The sequence below is a fragment of the Taeniopygia guttata genome, chromosome 3 (assembly GCF_048771995.1).
Source record: "Taeniopygia guttata chromosome 3, bTaeGut7.mat, whole genome shotgun sequence".
NCBI classification, from domain to species: Eukaryota; Metazoa; Chordata; class Aves; order Passeriformes; family Estrildidae; genus Taeniopygia; species Taeniopygia guttata.
The window spans coordinates 68,556,661-68,579,900 of record NC_133027.1 but is presented as its reverse complement, the minus strand read 5'-3'; the positions used below and the strand labels follow the sequence as shown (position 1 = coordinate 68,579,900).

The window sequence follows — 23,240 nt, the reverse complement described above, 5'->3', positions numbered from 1 at the left end:
ACACACACACACACACAGAGAGCAGCGTCACCTGCACAATTCAACAGACAATGCAGACAAACTTGAGTATAATCCAAGATCTTTCTACCTCTTTTCATAACAGGTTAGTGCTCGCCCTCAGTGTTGGTGTACAGTTTTTATGGCATGGAAAAATAGGGATGTTTCTGCCCTACAAAAATAAATGCGTTGAATTCTTTAGTTGGAACTTTCACAATGTAAAAGACAAAAAATCCCAAAGAAACTGGATAAGTAAAAATAATCCCAAGTATCACAAAATCAGTGGATATTTTGGCAGCTGGCAAAAGAATGCCCACACAAAATCTACCAGCCTTCTTTTTTTTTTTTTTTTTTTGCCTTTGAGAAATAGCTTTCAAAAGTTATATGTTGTAAGAAAAAAAATCAATTATTTTAGTCCATTATGAAAACGAATCCAAATCAAACCCTTGCATATAAACAGCATGAATTCTTTGCTCCTGTAGAAGCTGTGAGATATAAGGGAAGATGGTAAAATTATTATTGTTTTTTTCCCTGTGCCAAAATGGAAAAACAGGGACAAAGTATTTTTTAGTAAAACAAAAAGAAGACAGGATGGAAATCCAAAGTATTCAACTGTTTTAGACTTATTATTTTAGAAGGCACCAGAAAAAGAAACAACATCCAGCATGTTTTAACAGATTCTTTACTAAAATTATAGGGGGGGCGGGGAAAGTGACTAATTTCATGCTTCCTAATGCAAAAAGCATGGCTCCCAAAGGTCCATTCCTCCATGTGTTGAGATCAGTGGGAAAGGGACTAGGGAGGAGGGGTTGTAATGAAAGCACATTATAAAGCTGTCATTCCCAGGAAAATTCACAAGCTGTGATGAATACACTTTTAACCACCAAGTTAGAGAAGCAAAAGGGAAAGTAGGGATCAGTGAGGGGAAGGGGAGAAGGTTGTCCCATCAGGCTTACTAGTCTTCCGAGGCAACAAACTTACCACATTGCGTGTGAATTTCTCAAAAGATGTTCGACGATCCAGAGTGTTTTCCAACTTAAATTTGAAATAAATAAAACAAAAGAAACAAAAAGAAAAAGGAGGGGGGAAAGAAAAGCAAGACAATGGAGTAGAAAAGGAGGTTTGATGTAACAATGGACTGCAAAACAAAGTTTGTATAAATCAGGAAGCAAACACAGGTATGAGGCTGTAATGGGACTTGGCAAAACAGGGGATGGGCAAAACAGATATAGCACTAGACAAAAGTAATTTTTCATGGGGATCAAACTGGTTTAAATTTAAAGAAAAACTGAAAGTAAAAAGAAATAATGAAGTGCACATCTTGTGTTAATGAACTGACATTCACAAACTTAAGGACTTCACACGGACAGTTGAAGCTTTCTGGTACTTTCAACATCTCTCTCTATACTGGATCTTCAGAAATCAACGTTTGAACAAAAAACAAAATCACACAGCACTTTCATATAATTTTAGGTTGTCATTATTAACAATAGAATGCTACGGTGTTAATAACTACCTTGTTCCAGTAACAATCGGGGCCCTGATTTTGCAAGGCACAGGGCTCCCAGCTGATTCTAGGAGATTACTGCTTAGAGCCCACTAACAGAATTATTTATCATCATGAAAATCTGCATTATACAAGCTGCTCCACATACTCTGGGCTGTGGCTATTCAGAACCCATTCCATAAGCTGAACTTTTCTAAGAAAATGTTACATACCAAGACATGAACTTCTGTTTGCCAAAGTGTGACATGATCAGTCTTTCAAGTCAGATTCCTAGCCTACTCAAAACTATTCATGTAGTAATAGGGAAAGAAACAAAATTGGGAAGCCCCTGTATTTATAGTTGAAGTTAGAAGTTATTCATATGAATAAGATTGTTTCTAAATACATTCTGTAGCTTTCATAGGTGGAATAAAGAGAACAACAAATGTTACATAAGCAAACTTGCAAACATGAAAGACTATTCTGGGATTTTATTTTATTTTTTTAATGTATTTGTAAAGCACTTTGCAATTTAAGGTGCTTCATAACAGAGAAAACAGTACAATATGGGATGTAAAAATAAAAATAAGTTTTGCTAGATTAACTTATTGAAACATGCCCGCATGCAGGATATATACACATATATGTATATTGAATTCCTGTGTGTATGTGACCCTCCAAAAACGCCAAGCTGGTCACCTACCAGATATCCAGTTGCACTGGCACAGGGGAGAGAAGACTGAGTATTGTTGCAAACATAACCACTGCTTTGCACAGTGGCAAGACAAAGGCAAGATGGACCAATACCTTTTTCTTGGCCTGTAGCAGCTCCTGGTAGGCACTGGATCGTATAAAACGAGGATAAGAATCACTTTTCATCAGTTTGTAAATGTGCTCCTGAAAAGGAAGGGAGGAGCTGTTACTGCCATAGAAGAGGACACACGTAAAATGGGAGGCAGCCACATGTTTTGGCCATGGAACATAGACCAGCTAGCACTACTATGAACAGGAACTATTATAGGATAGCACGTTTCAGCTCTGAAGCTGAATTTCAGAGAACTCAGCTCTGAATTACTTTCTATTCTTAAAGCTGAAATCCCATCCATTTCTTATGTATAATTATACAACACACCTTTCTTTAATTTATTGACCAAATTTTCCAGTGCAAAATTATTTTCTAAGAATTGATAACTGAGTCCTAGATTCGGGTCCAACTTCAAACCTCCCTTACATTAGTTAGTTTAGGTAAGCGATGAAATTAAGAGCTGTGGGTCCTTCCTCATCAGATTTTCTGAATTAGTTTCTGAAGACATCTTGTGATGTCAGAGGTACTAGGAAGACATACTAGGTTTTAAATTCATCACCACAAATAATGCTTAGGTTAGTGAGGAATTCCCCTGGCTACCCTTGACAACATCCTTTGACAGTTGGTTAGTCTGCTGTCCAGCTAACAATATAAAAATGAAATTACATAAGTAAATTGAAAAACAGTTCCAGGCTAATCTAATTTTTTAAGATATTAATTCTTCAGAGGCATATGAAAATTTGAAAACCTTTATTCAGAAAATAAATTACAAAAGAAGCTTAAAAAGCTTTTAATTCTGGAATGTTCTAATTTCTGAAAAAGAAAAGAAATCTGTGGTGTAGAACACCTGATAATTCTAGTTCTGATTATATGCTAGAGATAAGATTTGTAGAAAAAGCAGCCAGAACAGAAAATTTTCTCAAAAATATTCTTAAAAAATCTTGAATCATTAGCTATTCTATGGTTAGCTATTTTCATAGAGTTTTTGTTTTACTCAAATTCTATTTTTTACTGAAGGAAACCTGTAGCACAGTAATTGGGAAACAGCAAACAAACTAGAAAGAAAATACTGTTTATCAGCTTGGTATTGTATAAAATTAGTAAAATAATAAAACCTAAAACAAACAAAAACCCCCAAAACTCTTCACCTTGTCTGGAAATTAAAGCTAAAATTAGAACTGATGTTTATTTTTTGCTGTATTAGAAACCGTATAAATTATTCGAAATGTCTTTGTATATCTTACAGTAAGCAGAGAAATTCTAATGTCTAATCAGGACTTAGACTGTTTTATTTGGGGAAGGTTTTTTTCACTCAGTGTCTGTGAAAGCAGACAATGAAGTCAACAGAGAGCAGAAAGAGGTGATAGGCATTAAAATTTTATTTCTGTACAAGAAAAATGCCTGTAAAAGCAAGAATAATTTGGGCTGTATTAATATTGTTAATGTACACATTAGCCAGGATATGTTAATACACATATTTAGCACAATCAGGCTATTTTTACTTATGTGTCCTATTTTACTTATGTATCTAGATTTGACATGGAGTTTCATCTTTCTATATTTCCAGTCCAGAAATGCTTTTCATAGATTTTTAATGTATGAAAAGCATTTAACAATTAAATGACCCACCAGCTGCCAGAATGGCACACCAGTGGTCTCGTTCCCAGCTGGCAGGCCAAAAAATGCCTGTTGCAGAGGCAGAGCCCTACTCCCAAAAAAACCCTCCACCTGAGGTGGGACACTTTAAAGATCCTAAAGCTTCAAGTAAGAACACAGCAGGTGCAGCCTGTCCCTTTTCCAGAGAAATTGAGGCTACTGGGTTTAAGGTTTTGTGCTGAACTGGATGAAGTAAGCAGAGGTCCTCTGCAGGAAGCAAAGTCCTGCTTGCATAAACACTGAAAACTCCATGCCTTTCATAAGTGAAGGACAAAATTATAAGAGAGATCTGGCAGTAAAAGGGTATTGAAATTTTACACTTACATTAAAAAAAAAAAAAAAAAAAAAGGATACTGGCAAGGAATTTAAATGTCAATTACTCACTCACCTGCAAAGACACATTTTTAAAAAACCTTTAATCTTGCTCTATTGTTTACCTTTGCCATTTATGTTTTTTCTATACACTGCATTCTTAAATCTCCAGGGGTCAGCAGATGCAAGCAAAAATTGTATGTTTGGTTTAATGCAGAGTACTTCAAAACAGTGGCTATGACATAGGCTCTACTGAAAATTTTATTTTTTCTTCATAGGTTGCTATTCTCATAATGGAAAAATTAAAAGGAGGTAAAATTATTCCCCTTCATATTTAGGGCAAAGGCATTCTCCCAAAAAGAAGAAAGCCTCAATTCAATTCCCTTCTCTCCTTCACGGGGCCTGTAGCAGCATCTCCTGAGTCCCAAGATGATGACCTAATAATCAAGCTGTAGGAAATTCTGCAGGGATATGATCTCAATCTCTCCTTTTGACACCATTTCACTTTGCATTAATAATTAAATTTTCATCACTGGGCTGCTGATGAAAATGGAGGAGGATACTAGTTCTGCTACTTTTACTGTGAATCCAATTATTGTCTATTACTTTTCTCAGAAATCTTTAGAGATTCAATATTGTTATAAGTCACATGAAGTGTTAGATTTAATACAGAAGTACTTCATTTTTTCTTTACTACATGTTTTCCTTTATTCAAAGTCCACTTGAAAACTCTATATCAAGCACAGAATTTTGATGAACTTCATGTACCTCATGAAAGAAAGAATGTTACACATTTGCATTGCCAAAATGGCATTTTAGGAAACAGGGCGTTATCATTTAATTCCCAAATACATCTCATTTTTGCATATAGATTTCACTAGCCGATATTCCATTTCAGATGTCCATAAACATGATTGCAAACTGACCTGTGCATCTTCAAATGTGTATCTTCCAGGTTCCTTCACATTCTGAGTGGTTTTGTCATAACTTTTTGAATCTAGGTTGATGGCGCTGGGTGCACCTGGAGCAAGAAATTCTTGCCAGATTTCTTGGACGCGAGCAGGAACTTCACGGATAGGCCTCTTCTTCAGGTCTTCTACTGCTAACCAGAACCTACGGCACAACACAGCATCTTGACTTCCAGCTCAGGGTAGCCACTAATGAAGTGCCCTCATTTTTCCTTGCTCTTAAAAAAGAAATTAAGTAACTGAAGTTTTCATCGAGACATGCTAAAATAAGAAAAAGCTGAGTGATTTTATGTTGGGATCAGCATTCTGGCATACTGTCTCAAGGCAATCAATCCTCCTAGGGAAGCAATTTTTAGAAGGCTCTTCATGGGACAGATAGGAAATCCTTCATTACTTATGTATGGTAACACGCTTGCAGGAAGATTTCAGATTTAGCTGGAATTAAACTGACACTTCATTTTGGTTGAACCACAAGGGCTGATATTCCTTATAAACTGACTGCTTTTTGACATTCTTTCAAAAACTAATCATTTATATTCTTGCTATCTACATGAATCTCTGAGTCCTACTAAATCCTAAACTGAGTAACTCTAATTTTGTTACTCAGAAATCATGCATACATTGGAAAAGCATTTGTTTTCCTAATTATAATTTAATTTCTTTTTTCAGCATTCCATTTACATGCATATTTTTGATAAAAGTTCTGAAAGGAATTACACATTCTCTCTTCTTCTGCTGAGAAAACCAACATTGGGCAGCCATATGTAGTGCAGCCAGTTCACTGTATCCTCATTCAGTCTGGAGCAAGATCACTAAAAAGGTCTTGAGCACTTTATGGTCATAACTAACTAGCTGTAATCTTTATTTCATTATTTCCTCTATTGGTGTTCAGACTCTCTCATGGCACAAAATAACCCTAAATTAATCTAGGATCCCATTTTTAGACATAGTTCAGAACACTTAGTTCTCCCCCAATCCAAGAGTTCAACTAAAGTTTGACTTTGGTGAACATGTAAAATATACCATTGCAACTTTTCATTATTGTTCTGACACAGCTGATCCTACGAAACAGATAAGCTGAGCCATGAAGTGATTTAACTTTGAAATCAACTGTATTTTCCAAGGCTTACAAATAAATTGGGTACACCTTGTGGTTTGCACCCTGCTTACACTGTGAGATCAACTTAAAGCTCTCTTATCTGAGTTCAACAAGGATAGGATAGGAGAGAACAGTGAAACTGTACTCAGATTCCCAAGAAAGCAAAATGACACCACCTTTAACCCAGATTCTAATTTAATTATTGCAAAACACTTAGGATAGTAAACCATAGCAAACCTTACAGTATTCCTGCTATAAGATATCCTTCTCTTGAGAAAATTTACCTCTCAGGAAGCAATTATTCCTTCATAGTCCTGTTTTGAAATTTCTTTGCAGCTCAGATGGAAGGAGCCTGTGTTCATTTTCCACAAGCCAGCCTGGTCAGTTTCATGCTACTAAGATGACTATTTTAGGTATTTCTATAACCTTCAATTTCAGTAGTACTTAAGCACTTTTTCTTCATCTAAAATTCTCCAAGAGACAGAGAAGCAATATTGTCCCAGTTTTGCAAATATATTAATAATGTAATAATGTACAATGGTTTCTCCAAGGTCAGAAAGGGGATCTGTGCCAATAGAACTCCAGTTTCAAAACTTTTGGGTAGCATCACTTTTATGGATGAAATACAGTGTGAATTGAACATAGTCCTGCACAGAGCCTGGGGCTGTATCCTGAGAATCTGATGGCAATGCAGCAAGAAGAAATGCCTGATCACTCAAGTTTTAAAACTGCAAAGCTCACGAACTCTAATTCAGTTCACACTCTCAAATTTAGGCAACCTACTTTAGTTTCCTTAAGTTGCTTTCGACATTTGCATTTAAAAGCACATATCCTGCAGTGCTAACCCCTTCAAGTGCATCTTCTGGGATTGACTGATTACTCATGTGTCTCCAAGTCAGGTAAGGAACACAAAAATGAAAGGGAAGGATGCTCTTTGTAAACACACATTTTCTGTCTCCCTGCAGACATCCTGTGGATCTAGTTCAGAGATGTCACTTCCTCTTTTGTTCCATTGTATCACTGCCAATAATTCTGGAAGTCGCTGCAAACATGCCTTAGGATGCTATTTTCTTTTACAAGTAAACTGTTTTCATATAGTAGGTTATACTCAATTATGGGGAAATAGATGTGAGATAAATGTCAAGAAATTTAACTTCTATGCTTGCAGCATAGAATAGGGAGATTGTGTAGACCCATTCTTACAGGCTGAACACCAGTTCTTTGATAGATTAATTTAATTTTACCTTTCTAACAATAGCATTCAAAGACTCAACTAAAAATGTGAAACTCTAAATATAGAAACCTCTCTAAAAGTGGGAAGAATTATGATTTATGTGTTATGTCTAGGGTGCTTATTTCACAGCCAACACACATTTTAAGATTTTAATCTACTTATCTTTTAAGAAAAGATGCCTGCCCTCCTCCTACAGAGCATTGAATTCAAATATTCAAAGTTTAAAAATGACAAAAATAAGGCTGCTCCCTCTTGCATTTTCAAAAATAACTTTTTCAAATATCCCATGGCAACCAATAGCACAGATGAAGTTGAAATAGTCAGCAAGACCTCAGCACAGAGCTTCAAATCAAAAGAGCTCCCTGTACCATTTTACAGCTCTCTGCCTCATGAGCTGTGACCAGAGCAAGGGAAGATTCCTGTAGCAAAAAGCACACACTCTGCAACATTAACTATGTGCAAGGGCAGGGAGGGGACAAGGGGAATAGCATTTTTGGGGCAATGATATACACAGACTTGGTGCTACTTTGTGTAAGGAACTAGAACTCAGTCTGGCTGCCCTTGGATGGAGCTGCATCTCCCATTGATGGAGGTTTGCTTTTGCCATGGAGACCCTTTCTAGCAGATGCTCAGCACTGTTTGAACAGAGGCTTGAGTAGCTGAGTGTAAAACTCGCTGCTGCCTTCTACCCCAGCATTTGGGCTGCCATCTGCTGGGTCACACAGCAGAGTGTGTAGTGTACAGTACTAGCACATCCAGCCACATGGACTACTAAAACACATGTTGCAAGATATCTGGGGATTATGTCCTCCAGCTGGATTACTTTCAAAGCCAAGCTGGCCTCATAGATAAATAGCACAGCTGCCACACAGCTTCTGTCCCATTAACTGACCTAAAGGCAGGTGCAGCCAGATTACAGACCAAGCTAATCAGTTAAATTTAGCCTGCAGGAACAACGAGTGGGAGAAAAACTGCAGTAGTTCTCTGTGAAACATGTGAGGTATAGTCAGTGTGGAAACACTGGAGCGGGAATTATGTGAACTTTGCACACACTGCATGTGACAAAACAAGTAAGAGGCTAGACTTTTCAGCATTTTCAGAAAAAGCAAACAAAAACCTAAACAAACTCCATGAATAAAATCACATAATATTTTTCCAGGGGCAGGAAACACCGCTCTCTGATTTCCAGAGTCCACCTTCTTGCCCACTACAACTTCAAGCTTCAAGGCAGAGTAGAGCTGAAGGATTTCAAGAATATGACAGAGAAACTCATTAAATCTTGCAACTAGTTCTTTCTCACCTACTCTGAGAAATGGCAAGATTGCTGGCATTTAAGTTGAGTCTGAACGAGAAATAATTCACAGGCAATTTCAGCTTTGAGAGTTAAATTTTGGTCAAGTTATTAGCACCCACAACAGGGCCTCACAATCACCAGTGTAAAGGATAAACACCTCACAAAATGTCAGCTTGCAGGGGGATGGTCAGACAAAAATTATTGAGGGAAAACATCCAAATCTATTAAATTTCTCAGTCCCTCTCTTCCTTTTCTGGATAACAAGAATGCAAAGTCCCTTTTCCCTACTAGTCACACATTGCAAACCTAAGAAATGAGCATCAAAGGAAGGGGCGATGGGTCCAGTGGCTTTTCCTTCTGTATCATGGAACCTAACCTATCACCACTCTCACTAACTTAGGAGGTTTTTCAGTCTTAGAGCTGCTTTGGAGATCACACTCACTGCAACACTGAATAAGGATTTGGACAGGCTTTCAGGTTGGCAGGTCTGAAATGATTTAATATTTACAGGCTGCAATTCCTACAAAACAACCAGTTGGTAGCAAACCTATAGTCAGCGCACAAATATTAACTTTCCAAAGAATTTTGCTGCACTGCAGACGAAGGGCAAGAAGAGGAACAAAATTTCCTACAGAAATTAAAGACACTGGGTCTCCCGGTGCCATGCTGCAGTAAGTTTGATCTCATAAACTCACTCTCTTTGAAAACCTTGTGACCAAGCTCAATAGTACTGGATCATGATCAAACTTTAGTCTTGTGAATTTTAAACAATGGTCACCATTTTTGTAATAGGCATTGGGAATTTCATAAATCTATTATCCAAATCATATGTTACTTTAGCTATTTGTTCTGTGTATTGAGCAGCACACAAAGCAATTCTTCCAAAAAATCTGCATGGTAACAAGAGATCACAAGCCATACCCTGCATTAGGTGAGTGCAGGATCCAACCTGCAAACTGCAGTCCCACTGTAATGAAGTTACTGCACTGACAGAATCGCTTATGCAGTTTTATTCTTTATTCTTTATGCTTTACAACACTTATTCAGAGAGTGAAATACTATTAAGCCTCATTTACAGACAAAGAAAATGTGCAGAGATAAAAAGTAAGAAGGGGGAACCTGGTTGTATTCCTGAGCACTGCACAATTCTTAGTATTAAACCACGGCTCAAGGTCCTTCATCCCTGCTGTGTTCTTTAAGGGAGGATCTGAATCTGCCAAGAATGATATTCTCAGATACCTTAGACACTCTCAAAATTAATGTAACAGTAACACTGGGACTTCTTGCTATTTAAGATCATCACACTTGAATAAAAATGTTATATCTGGTAGACTCATAATTTCATGGTTTTTATTTCACCAAAATGAGGTATAAGATGTCTAATCTATTAATATTGAAGGTCTTGTCATGCCTGCAGTCCCTGCTGTATCCTGTGCATTCGGCTTGAAAGCTCGAAAGCAGGGTCTCAGCTGCCATACAACTATAGGCTTGGTAGTGTTGTGAATTTTATCATGAAACATCTGTAAAAGTACAAGAACCAGAAACTGATTTGAGTGGAATTTGTTGGAAGGTGTGGGTGGACATAATTATTTTTCTCAAGGTGGCTGTCAAAATAATAATTAAAAAAACACCACTAAAAAGCCCTAAATTACCATGATGGAATTAACAGGTGAGCAACAAAAGTGGTTGCCTTCTTAGGTTTATTTAGTGCTAATACTTGAAAACATCAAGCTTTTAACTTATGTTATTGACATCTAAAACATTTTGACAGCCATATACAACAAGTTTTACATAGTCATGTTTTCTAACTCAAATTTAGTATGTGAACCTAACGGATTGATTTCCCTACAGCTTGGGCATTTACATAATTCTGAGCTTCTGAAACAGTTTCCCTTCAGTTAATTATCACAGAAAGCACTTTCTCAGAGCAAATTTATCTCCTGCCTGGCCTTTAGGATCATATTCACCATTTCTCAGCTATTATATTTTATAATGCCAATTTAAGAATTTAGAGGAAGAGACAGAAGAGTAGATGGCATGTCAAGGAATCACCTCTGAGGAAATTTCTTGAGGGAGTTTTTCTAGATCAGTTACTTGCAGTTTGCCTGTGTTTAGTGTTGTAAATAGGATTAGAAGAAAGAGTTAGGGATTATGCAGTAACAGTCTAGTTGGCAGAGAGACAAATTAATCACAGAAAAGCACCACAAACTGCAGCACACACTGGGCTCAATAGATTTATGTTTGAACAGCTGCCCTGCACAACAAATTACCAGGATGCTCTTTAATTTTTTTTTTTTAAATTACCTTTTGTTTTCTTGGTATTATTCTGATTTTTAAAGATTAATTTTACCAATTGTAGTTTTTAATAAGAAAAATCTCTATCTGTGACAAATAAATTCATCAACATACACATACAGGTCAGGCTATGTTTGTGATGCAAAATTAATATTTGAATATGAACATGGTGAGCAGCTTAGAGAACTTTAACTCCAATTATTCAACTGGATCTGTGTAATTACCTGGCATTTATAAATCAACACCATAAATATTAAATGCCTCTTGTAAGATGCTACGAAAGCATTATTTTAGTATGAATGGTTATGCTGCAGCACTTTAGAGTAAGAATTTGCATAGGAAAAAAGTATGTTAGGATTATTCTGAATTCTAGAATGTAAATGCAAACAGGATTTTATACTACTTATGTTATTGGTGAATGGAAAGTGATATAGATGAAATCTGACAAGAAGGTGGAATTAAGATAAAAATGTGTTGCCTATATTTTTGTACTATGCTCAGCTTAAATTCTCTGTCTATAGAAAGGCTGTTAATCTCTCTGAAATAACTCCTACTGAAATATGACTTTCTTAGAACAGCAAAAACAAAATGTGCTATTAAACAATTGATGGATTATAATTTTTAAAATCAAATTTTTTCCTTCACTTAAAAGTAAATATGCCTTTGGAAACATACCCTCTATGCTTCATACACTAAGAACACTTTTTCCATTTTACAATTAGTGGGGAATTTGAGAGCTAGATGTCACCCTACTTCAGCTGTGTCTGATGCACAAATTACTAGAATATTGGAGGAGATATTCAAAATTATCCCCAGAAACAAATCAACCTGGTGAAAGTCAGTGAATTTTACTTTTATATCCTTTATTTATTTTAAAGCTTTTTCCTTTTTTTTTTTACTTTTCTTATAATATTTGATTAAACAAAATACATTGAACAGGCTTTGAATGAGTCAGTTTTATACCTGTTTAAAAAACAAGGTGACAGAAAAGTTCTTGCATGAGTAGTTTGACCAAAGTTGAATATGAATGGAAAAATATGCTCCATGTGAGTCTCTGTGAACTATATGAATATTTCCTTCAGCCTGTACATGAAAGCAAGCAGCAATTTGGATGAATTAATTCTGAAAGGTGAGGAAAATTTTTGAAGGGGTGAAAACATGAAAAGTATCAGTAAAAAAAAAAAACCAACAAAGCAAAAACCCAATATAACTTACAAGCTATTAAAAAAAAATGTAACTCTCATTTACCTTAAATTTTCTGAACTGAATTCTGACTCCAAGAATTTCAGAAACTGCTCTCTTCCCACAGGGTCTTTCAAAGCTTCATCCATGCCAAATCCCCACCGTTTCACCCTCTGTTGCCCTGGCTCTTTACTACAGAAGAAGAAACAACAGAACCCAAAGTGACCAATACTTCACTATTCTAACAATGTGTTCATAATTTAGGCCAAGTCCTAAAGTTCTATGGTGCAATGTTCAGCAATGAGCAAACAGACTGTTAGTACTTACACAGAATGAAGGTAATACACAGGAAAAAAAAAAAGATTTCCAACTAAGAATATTATCAAATTTTAAAAGTTTTTTTTTTTTTTTCACCATACTAGAAGCCTGGAAACTGGTTACTGTAACATTTCACACAGATTTATTAATATATAGCACTTCCCATCTTACAAAACTGTAAAACTGGAAAGACCAAAAGGGTTCTGCATTGCCCTTCTTCCCCAGTATTCTCCTGCAGTACCTCTGCCTGAAATCTTCCCATTTCCAGAAAAGCATGTAATACTCCCTTACGTCCAATGAAGAAATAAAATTGTATACCTTGCCTCCAGTTCCCAGAAAGTAGTGTCATCTGATATCCAAGGGTTTGAGGGATCAGGGGGCACAAGAAAAGGATCATATTCCAAATACTGCTCTGTATAAGCTAATAGACTAGGAAAACAAAAGCATCAAATATTGTCAAGTCAGGAGGAGAAGAAACCTGATGAGATTACCCCAGCTAACCAGTTACCTTGCATCAACTGAGCCATGGTAACTGGGTGTGGACACACTCAGGAGGCAGCTACAAGCTCAGGGTGAAATAGGTTTGCTCAAGCTGTTAGAAAGTGGAGCACTGAAGAAGGACCATTGAAGAAGGAGGGGTGGCTCAGGTTTACCAAGAGTAGAAATAGAATAAGCTTCCCTAATACTTCCACATAGTTCCATTTAAGGTTCCTTTAGGCACTAATAAATTAGATCATACAACCTCTTCCATGCACATTTGTTTTCATAAAGGAAAATGTTTTATATCCCCATGGATATAAAAAAAATCAACAGTTTCCTTAAAATCAATTCTAAAACACTGCATGTTACACCAGTTATATTTCTTGGCTCTGCAGCTGCTAGTACTCCTTTTATTTTCTCTTAAACATAATTAATATTTTTATTATTTACTAATCAAAGGACATTATCCCCAGCTTTATTTTTTCAAAAATAAATCATTTTTTTTCACTTTTTTTTTATATTAAAGAATTGGTCTGACTCAGCTGTACACACTAAAAACTTTGCTTGTATTCTGGAAATTTACATCTCCCATTGTCCTTATTTATGCTTGCTGTTTCCTTTGGCCTCATAATTTTTGTAAAATTATTGACAAGTGATCACAACTATTCTTTCTTTTCAATTCCTATTATATTTAGTGTACATTATATTTTTACTGTTCAGCAAACAAAAAATCTTAAATTGCTGTCTTTATAAATAAATATTTATATGTATTTGCATATGTGTATACACACATACATATAAATGAGTAGACATATATGCACAAATGTTTATGAGAAGATGAAGAGCAATTTGTATTTGGCCTTATTTCCTTTACTAAGGCCCATACAGCTCAATTTTCTGCAATGTCAGGCTTTTTGTTTTATTTGCTTTCTAGCCCCTTCATGACAAATTTGGTCTTATTTAGAGATACATTCCCACTAGTGTTACATCTCTGACCCAAACTGAGCCCAATCTCACTTTGTTCAAGCACTGACTGAGCTCCACACCATCCAGTTCCCTTGCTCCATCAGTGATTGCCCTTTTGAAATATAAAAACAATAAGCCCAGACCTATTCCTATTTAGCTTCCCTGCCAATGAAAGCTGAAGCTTGTAATCACTTGGTCAGAGACTTTTTCAGTGACTCAGGTTTATCAGAAATCTATCATGGAATATCTGGAATATTTTTATCACTAAAAGAACTTCATACTTCTCCACTTATAGTAAACTCTCATCAGTTATTTCTATGACATCTGAGCTCTCATGTCTCTCTTTGAAGAGCTATTTTCTGTGAATAGCTCTCTGAAGCTATTTCACACTGACATTTTTCCCAATAGTTATCCGTCTAATTGAAAAAAATAGAAATGTGACAATATACGTACCTCTCTGCAACTTTTGACATTTTTAATCTATGTCTGTCTAATTGCATTTGCCAGTGCTTAATCTGCAAGAAAGGAAGGCAAAGAGTTTTATGAGTAATTTATTGCTTGACTCTATTTCTATAACTTTTTTTATTTGGGATGTAATTGAACATTAATTTATCCTCGGGCACAGAAGAGAAATATATCTGAATTAAAACAACATTTCACCAGTGTAGCTCTAAAATAAATGGAAGTTTCCATTAATGGGAAAAGATCATACAGAGACAAAAAATATTCATCAGCAGAAATCCAACTAGCCATTTTTTTAGATTTTTGAGGAGAACTAATACTTCTTCAGACATTTACCTTCTCAATACCCTAACATCTCAGGAAAGATTAACAAAGTTTTAACAGTAGATAAATGTGCAAACCTATACATGCATACATGGAGTGGTAAGTATACCCCCAAGGCTCAAATCAGCATTGAAAGAAGAGAAAGCTGTCTACAGCTGAAGGGGCTAATGGGCTTAGCTATAAAATGAATCCACTCAGTGGCCTACTTTCTGCTGCCTTTAGGTGCTTAATACATGATACAAAAAATTCAGGCATTATCTTATTAGTTTTGATGAAGTTACATGCCTAAATCCATATACCTTGAGACAAGGAAAAGGTTTATTAAATGTTTGCAGCAGCTCTTTTGAATAACTTCCCAGTTATAATAATTTTTGAGTTTACACCTAAAAAGTTAATCCCTAAAAAGTAAATTTAAAAGTACATTTTTTTTAGTAATGCTCCAAACCTCTTGGTGTAGCTCATCTTCTGTGGGGGGCTTAGTCTCTGGCACGGGCGTGTGCGTAGGGCTGTGACTTCGGATGTCATTTTGTAAGCCATAGACAGACTATGCAAAAAAAATATGAAAAAATGATGGTTGCTTTCAGACAATGCTTTCTACACACAGCCATAATACATTGTGCTCAAGAAGTTAGCCAAGATCATCTTTAGAAACAAACTGCAATAACCCATGCACTCAGATAAAATCATGCTTCTGCACTAGAGTGTAAAATAAAGACTCCCCAACTCCCACAATTCCATAAAGCCATAACTAAGGATCTACTTTTATTAGGTCTCTATATTAGCATCATACTAAACGTGGGGAATGACAATGAGAGATGCTATTACAGTAAGTAGAGATGACTGGTAGGTGGAGTATCCTGAGAGGTACACTAACACACAGATTATTTGGATTACTTCCAAAATTGCAATTACTGTCTGGTAAATTACTCTAATCTGGACCTTTCACTACCATAAAGAAGCCAAGCTAAAACTTTCTCTAAATCCACTTTCCTTTATAAAAACCTTCCTAGGGGTCAGCATGCAAATGCACCTCAAAGGAAGTACTTTAAAGTGGGAGTCAATCTACATGGTTATGGTGCAAAGGATTTAAAAGTGTTGACCTAATCCATCTGTACATCCCTAGAGAAGTTACACTCTAATTACAACCTAATTTAGATAGAGCTAATTTCTTCCATCATTTCCAGTCATCCATTTTGGGCATAACTGTAATATAGAGACACCCTTTTCATGAAGACCAGGACAAGAACTGTTAGAATTTACATTGAATTTTTAATTTTTTCCTTAATTCCTGACAGAAACATTTTAATGTGCTTTATTTAATCTATGGAACAACATGAATAAATAGTGCAAAAATTAATTTTATCTTCAAAATCTTTGTATTTCTCCGAAATCTTATGTGATAGCAGTAACTTAGCATTAGCAAATTTGGTAATACTAATTCAACTAAGAGTTTATGCAATATTAATATACATTTAATGCATTTGTTCCCTGCAGCTGTAAAAAAAAAGTGCTTTAAGAAATTATGGAAATTCATTCTATAAATTTCCTCCATCTCCTGTTTTTGATATAATAACCATACTTACCTTTCTTGTTTTATGTGGATTTCTCATTCTTGAAGATTTTTTTATATCCACTTCAGTAGTGTTTACACAGCCAGGCTATTAAAAGAAAGAGAAAGGAAAGCAAAAAGGCTAAATCTGTGATGGAACTTCTCTGAGCTACTCCTCCTCTTCAGTGTGCAAGACTGAAGAATAAATTCCACACTATGAAATTAAATAAAATAAATTGCCAAATAATGGAAACCAGTCAGTTTCTGCTTTGGTTTGGCCAAGGAAGCCATTCATTACATTCTAGCTATCCCTCTAAGGAGCATGGTTGACTTAATGAAACAAAATAAACAGAACTGTGAAATATTCACCTCAGCTGTGAACTTCAGGTTTGCTTCAGGAGCATTGGGGTTTGGGAAAATTTTAAAGAGGATCATGCTTTAAAATGAAATGGAAAACCAACAACAACAACAAAAAGGTTTTCTTTCTTTGTTCAGAAAAGAAAGGAAAAAAACAGACCAAACAAACAAAACAGGCTTCTGCAGCCTAATCAGAAGACTGACAGCCTAAATAAAATTACTCTCAATACATCAGATTTGGGTTTCAGTGGTTCATTCTCACAACTCTGTGGCCTCCCAAAGCACACAAATACTCTAGTTTCTCCTAATTCATCTTCTTTTGACACTTCTCTCTAAGTACAAAATCTATGTGTTAATCTGGTTTCTACCCATTGCTGGAAACAAATAAAAATGACTATTTTGCTCTCAGGGGAGTTTTATCTATTGATTTTAGAGGAATTACATTTGACACTGAGTGGAAACTACAAAATCTGCTCTCTAGTGGGAGCAGACTTTTACTGAAAGTAGGTTGGGGTTTAATGCAAGTAGCTAGATATTTAATTTACTTGCTCAACAGCCAAGCTGGACTTATTATTGCTCTAATGATACAACATCTATCTTCTTATCATAATAGACAATGCTTGATTTGACTGGAAATTTAATAAGACAAAATTTTTTAAATTTCTTGCATAGGCTAAGAATTTCTTATATAGCTAAGAAAAAAATAGTTTTTATTAAACAGAGCAATGTTACTTTGCCTCTGGAGAATTTTCTAAACAACAGACTTTTTTTTTTTAATCCAGTATGGGTTTTTTTTAAATTAATAAATAAATAAGTTTATATTTTAAAGTAATAAATTAGTGTGCATTTGATCATATAACATTTGAAGTAGAAACAGTTCCTCATTGCTAATGATAAAAATAAACATTATTCTTAAGACTGCACCAGACACATTAGAATTGGGATGGTATCATTTGTGCTTCTGAACAAAAATGGGATGTTTTGAACTCAGAAATAACTTGCAAATCTCAAAGAAAAAGGTTGAAAAATACAAAGTTCCTCATGATGGTCAATTTAAAAGCAGAAAGCAATTTCCCAGGGCAGTATACAGAGATATAAAGTTTGAAAAAATCCAGGTGTGTGTACTTTGGGATTACAGCAGCAGCTGGCAGTGAAGAAGGCAGGGGCTTTAACAACATCTACAGCCTTTGAATGTAACAATTTGAATAGCAGGCACACTTACATAAGGCACAAACTGCTATTTGTTCAGTTTTCAGTTATGGTTTGTAATGCTTTTAAGCATGCTTTGAAGCTATGCTTTTAAGCATGTCCTAAAAATGGAGAGGGAAAAAAAATAAAGGCATAAACCTCATCTGAAGCCTCTTATTTTTGAAGATTTTAAGCCCACCAGAAGTGAATTGGTATGGACAGATCTTGCAGCTTGCCTGGGTAACTTCTGTGTCAGAATTGTGCATATTGATGCAAGGGGGACAAGAAATTCTGGGAGACTTTTAGAAATGAAACAAGGGCAAAGCTTTTGCTGGTTGCAAAGAGGCCTGACCCAGTACTGACCTTCTACAGCACCTGGTGGATTCTTACTGACACCTGGCTCTGTAAAACCTCTCCCACTGAAGTGAAGGTGCTGGAGCAGGGGCACACAGGAGAGGCTGCGGGGGGAGAAGCTGGACCAAGGTGGCACTGAAGAGAAACTGACAGGAGAGCAGCCCCAGGAAGGCAGAGGCAAGGAAGCATCAGGAAGCTTCAGTGTGAAAGGGGAGGTGGCTAAAGGGTGCATCAACTACTCTGACAACCTGGGGTAACAATAGGAGCTTAAGACATGTATCGCTACCTCTATACAATAGCCTTCTCTTAATTTTATTTAAATTATATGACTGTATGCCTAATGTACCTAAGTACCTAATGTAGTTTGGGACACAATTTATGTTTTCTTCTCAGCTGAAGTATATTTATTAAATTATACTTGATATGAGATGGGTTTTATTGTTTTTCTGATACTGCCAAATTTCATCTGTAAATATTCAGGAATAAATATCAAACATCTTTTCAATTAAAATAAACACAAAAAGCTGCATTATGTGAACACTTTGCTAAAATAACTCAGCCTTTGTGGGAAAACCTTTGCTGGACAACATTTAATTTTATTTCTATGCCCTCACTAACATAATAAGTATTTGTTTGAATACAATTATATCCAGCTGTGTTTTCTTTTTGTGTTGTTTTTTTTAACTGTACTACTATAGTTCAAATAGTGAGCTGCCTCTCAGAGTGCTCTGCTGCAAGAATCCCATTTAGTGTGTGGTGGTATATAATTTGCATACTAATACTGTAAATAGTTTTCAAATGGATTTCCTGGAAGACTTGAGAAGTAATCTATATGTGTAAATAGAGTGCTTATTTCTTTCAGGAGTAATGTTCTGTGTAAAAACAATTTCCCCCCAACACACACAGAGGAAAGCCTTGTGACCTTCTTGAAGTTATCATACAGCAAAATCATAACCAGGGCAGAATCTGGTTCTCATCAATTTTTAAATATCTGTGTGAAAAACCATCATACATTCACTATGTTTTTTTCATCCATCTATTAGCATGCACTTATGTCAAAGTACAAATGCCCTTGTATTAATTTACATCAAAGGACAGGTCAGTCCAGTCGTAATAAATTCACTGTTGATATAAATGGATAAATACATAATGGGCAGATAAATAATATTAAAAAGCTCCCACATATAGAGGAATTTCAATCCCTACTTCAATTATTGGATAAGAATGTTAGTACAAATCCCAAGCAGCAGCACTTTCTACTGATGCTGTCTGGGAGGATGCATATCAGGATTCTGCTAAAAAACACAAAAGAAGGAAGAAGTCTTGTTTGTAAGCAGAGGAGGAACCAGAACGTACATGCCTTGATCAGGCTATCACCGGCATTTGAAGCAACCATCTGAGAGGATGCTGAGTTAAAAAAAAAATCCACTTGATATATTTATATTCTATCCCTGAAAACTGTGGCAACAATGACTATATTAATTAAATTATTCTAATAATGCTAGAGTGTATTAAATATAGGAAAGCTGTAACAACTCTATGGAAGAATTCATTATTTACATAATATGGCATGCCTGAGCCATGGTACATTTCCATCCAAGCAGTGCAGAGTGTGGAGTATTTATAATCTGCTTTCTGTACAAAGTTGCACACTCCAAGTACACTTTTTATAGCCTGGCCATATAGCCCAAATCAACATCTGTTAATGCCTTTTTGTATAAAAAATTCTTTGCTATGACGTAATTCTAGAAAGTGCAAAATACTCAATAGAGAGTAAATTAATATTTATAATTAGGTCAGCTGAAGTTTTGATGTCTTTTTTTTTTCCTTCTTCTTTCACAAAGAAGATGGCAATTTAAATGTGAATCTACTTAAGCCAAAATAACCAGAAGTTTTCATGTATCTGAGACAAATATACCCCTGTATGTGGGAGGGAATAAGCTCGTGCATTCCAATAGGCTGGGAACTGTTTGTCTGGATTGCTGGTCTGTAGGAAATGATCTGAAGGAGAAGCTGAACATGAGTCAGCAGTATCTCTTTGCAGCAATGCAGACAAACCACATACCCAGCTGCGTGAGCAACAGCTTAGCCAGCAGGCAAAGTGTTTATTTCTTTCTACTCAGCATCAAAAGGAAATTTCTGGAACACTGAGACTACTTCTGAGCCCCACAAACAACACAAGAAATACATTTCAAACGGAAAATTCACTGGAGGAATAGAGTTTTTTATGCTTCAAAAGAGGAGAGTTAACTACTCCCTTTTGTGCCTACAGGGAGGCTTAGAGATATAGAGCTTTTCCAAAGATGCACTCTGGAAGGACAGGAGACAGTAATCTGAAATTGCAGTTAAGGAATTTCCAGTCAGCTGTAAAGAAATATACTTCACAATAAACGTAATAGAGGCCGTGGAATGTCCATCCTTGGTGATTTTCAAAGCTTGTTTAACCCAAGTGCCTGGACAATCTTATTCACCTTAGAAGTCAGCACTGGTTTGACCAGGAAGTTGAACTAGAAGACCTCCAGGGGTCCCTCTCAGCCTACACTTCTGTGGTGCAGCCTGCTCTTCACAAGCTGCAGGGAGTGAAATTCAAATAATCCACTTTACAGAACACTCCAATCAAGTATTCACATTGGTGTGAAATTCATCTCTCTGCCTTCCCCACACAACAGCAGAGTGAAACAAGACTGGTATTTGCTTCCTTACTGCTGCCCCTGCCCTGCAGCAGCCTGTGGTGCGCCCTTAACCCATACAAACAAACCTCAGGTTGATTTAAGGAAATGTAATTTCACAGTCTCTTTAGCTAAAAATACATAGGTGCTATTTAAAATAATTACCTCATTTCAATATGCACACCCATGAATTCAGAGTTCATTAAAGCAGTAAGTATTTAGGTAGATTGATTTACATACCTTATGCACTTTCATTGCATTTCAGTGTCAATATACTGTGAAATAGATATTTTTCTTTGTTTTGCAGGCATGAGCTAACTTGTTAAGTGCAATTACAAAATACTAAATTTTAAGATTTCCAGGATTTAAGAATTTAAAATATTTTAAATTATGGACCTGGGTACAAACATGACAGATTGTCTCTCTCACTGGAAAAGATAAAAGTCATAAAACATAAAGGAAATGCAGAGATTTAAATCTTTCTTTTACATCATATGAAATAGATTATCACAAAAGAGTAAGCTTAAAATTTGAAATTTTCTAGTGTCAAATGTTAGATTTGGATTCTGCAATCTATTCTGATTCTATCTATTCTGATATTTCTGTCATTGCTGCTATTCCTGTCATTTTTCTAGGAGTCTTCTAACCCTCAACAGCAACTATTCATAGCACTTTCAAAAGTAAAGAAAAGAAGATAATTAGGCAGTGAGTGATAAGCAGAAAAGCAGAGTTCAGTTTTATTTGTAGGTTTTCTATTCCAGTTTACTTGTGCAGCTATCTGCACAGTGCATAGTTAAAAATCAAGGGGAGAAGATTATAAAAAAGAAACGGAAGATTACAAAATAAAAGAATGAGGGAAAAAATATCAGTGGCACTCAGTTGGAAAAAGTCGAGAGTTACTAGCTGGAAAAATACCCAGTTTGACTCTGGTAATGTGGGAAAGACTGTTTTTTTCTCATACGTAGTTCAGCATCAAAGGAGACATTAAAATCCTATATTGAGTAAGTTGTCAGTAATGGCTAAAACTGAGGCTTTCATAAAGAAAAACACAGGCTACATTCTCCTGCACTGCACCAATTTTTCATTTCACTGAGATGGAAGTTATTCGAGTGTGCAGAACCCACTAAGTCTTACAAGGAAAAGCTGAGGTTTAGGTAATGATGATCACTGTATTCTGGGATTTTACCTCATTTTACACACTTCAGGGTCAACAAATAAAGAGGCTTTTTCAGTGAAAGGGCTGCACTATTAAAAACTTTACTGATGCAATAAAAGTCTCAGAAGAACATTCCAAATATACTGAGTACAAGTGGTCAGATCTTTTAACAGGATTTGGAAAAATGGCTGTTATCTCAAGGCCCAATCAAAGGACAGCAAAATTTCAAATTCACATAAAAATTTCAGATAATGTGTTTTTTTTAAAATGTAGCTCACTTTTTAATTACAGATCAATGAACTTCAACTAAGTGATTAAAAAAATAAACCCAGGAGCCATATCTGCCAGAACCTGCAAATCCATAGGACCATGCACTGATAGTGCTCCTAGGGGAGATGTCAGCAGCCTCTGTTATAGCACCCAGGGCAGCAAAGACAAACCAGTGATCACAGGGACTGGGCTACAGGAACCTCTTCCTTTTGGTTAGAAAACGATACTGTTACTTACAACTGGAGAACCTAATCGTGGGGTTAATTTGCAATCAGCTAGGTGTACCTAATATGAAACACTCTTATGAACTGTATGATCCTCCCTAAAAAGGTATGTTTTAATTACTATTTCCATTTGGTTCAGCAGTTCTGTCAAAATAACTCTGAGAAATCAAGTGTGTGAGCACTAGGACTTGAAAACTCCTCTAGTAACAAGATCCCAGTAAAGCAGCAGATGTCTGAAAAAAGAGGGAAAACATTATTCTGAGTGTAAGTATTATGACAGAAGTGGTGGATTTTTTTTTTTCATTACGCAGCATAATATCATAACTACAAACTCTAAACTAAATTGGATGGGTCTAGCTACTTAATGATTGTATTATATAATGTTATAGTAGTTAGAGTTTCATACAGACATAGTGTAAAATACGAAATTATCTTATTATATGCTACTTCTAGTAGTACCATAGTCCAAGTTTCTGCACAATTAATTTTAGCACAACTATCTCTCCGAAAAGATGCCCTTTTGATTCAATTTTGTGACTGACAAACAAGCAGTGTGACTGGACTTCCAACACCTGCTGTTATGTCACAGTGCTTT

At 35.9% G+C, this 23,240-nt stretch overlaps 1 protein-coding gene across 12 annotated transcripts in view; it reads right to left on the bottom strand.

The window, feature by feature from the left end:
• The window catches only part of RGS7 (regulator of G protein signaling 7), a 255,301-nt gene that overhangs the window by 26,471 nt on the left and 205,590 nt on the right, over nt 1–23,240 (bottom strand). For 4 of the 12 annotated variants that reach the window (XR_012055108.1, XM_012572526.5, XM_030268213.4 and 1 more), the window contains exons 10-18: nt 16,462–16,536; nt 15,324–15,422; nt 14,546–14,607; nt 12,965–13,075; nt 12,395–12,520; nt 5,183–5,369; nt 2,291–2,380; nt 979–1,032; nt 89–169 (exon numbers count right to left, since the gene is read on the bottom strand). Coding sequence is in view for 11 of the 12 variants with exons in the window: in XM_012572526.5 (XP_012427980.1) it covers nt 95–169; nt 979–1,032; nt 2,291–2,380; nt 5,183–5,369; nt 12,395–12,520; nt 12,965–13,075; nt 14,546–14,607; nt 15,324–15,422; nt 16,462–16,536 (879 nt within the window). In the remaining variant the exon portion in view is untranslated. Of the gene's footprint in view, nt 1–88; nt 170–330; nt 2,203–2,290; nt 2,381–5,182; nt 5,370–12,394; nt 12,521–12,964; nt 13,076–14,545; nt 14,608–15,323; nt 15,423–16,461; nt 16,537–23,240 lie in introns of those variants that run through there. The other 8 variants (XM_072927072.1, XM_002196167.7, XM_012572519.5 and 5 more) reach the window with 3 other exon arrangements.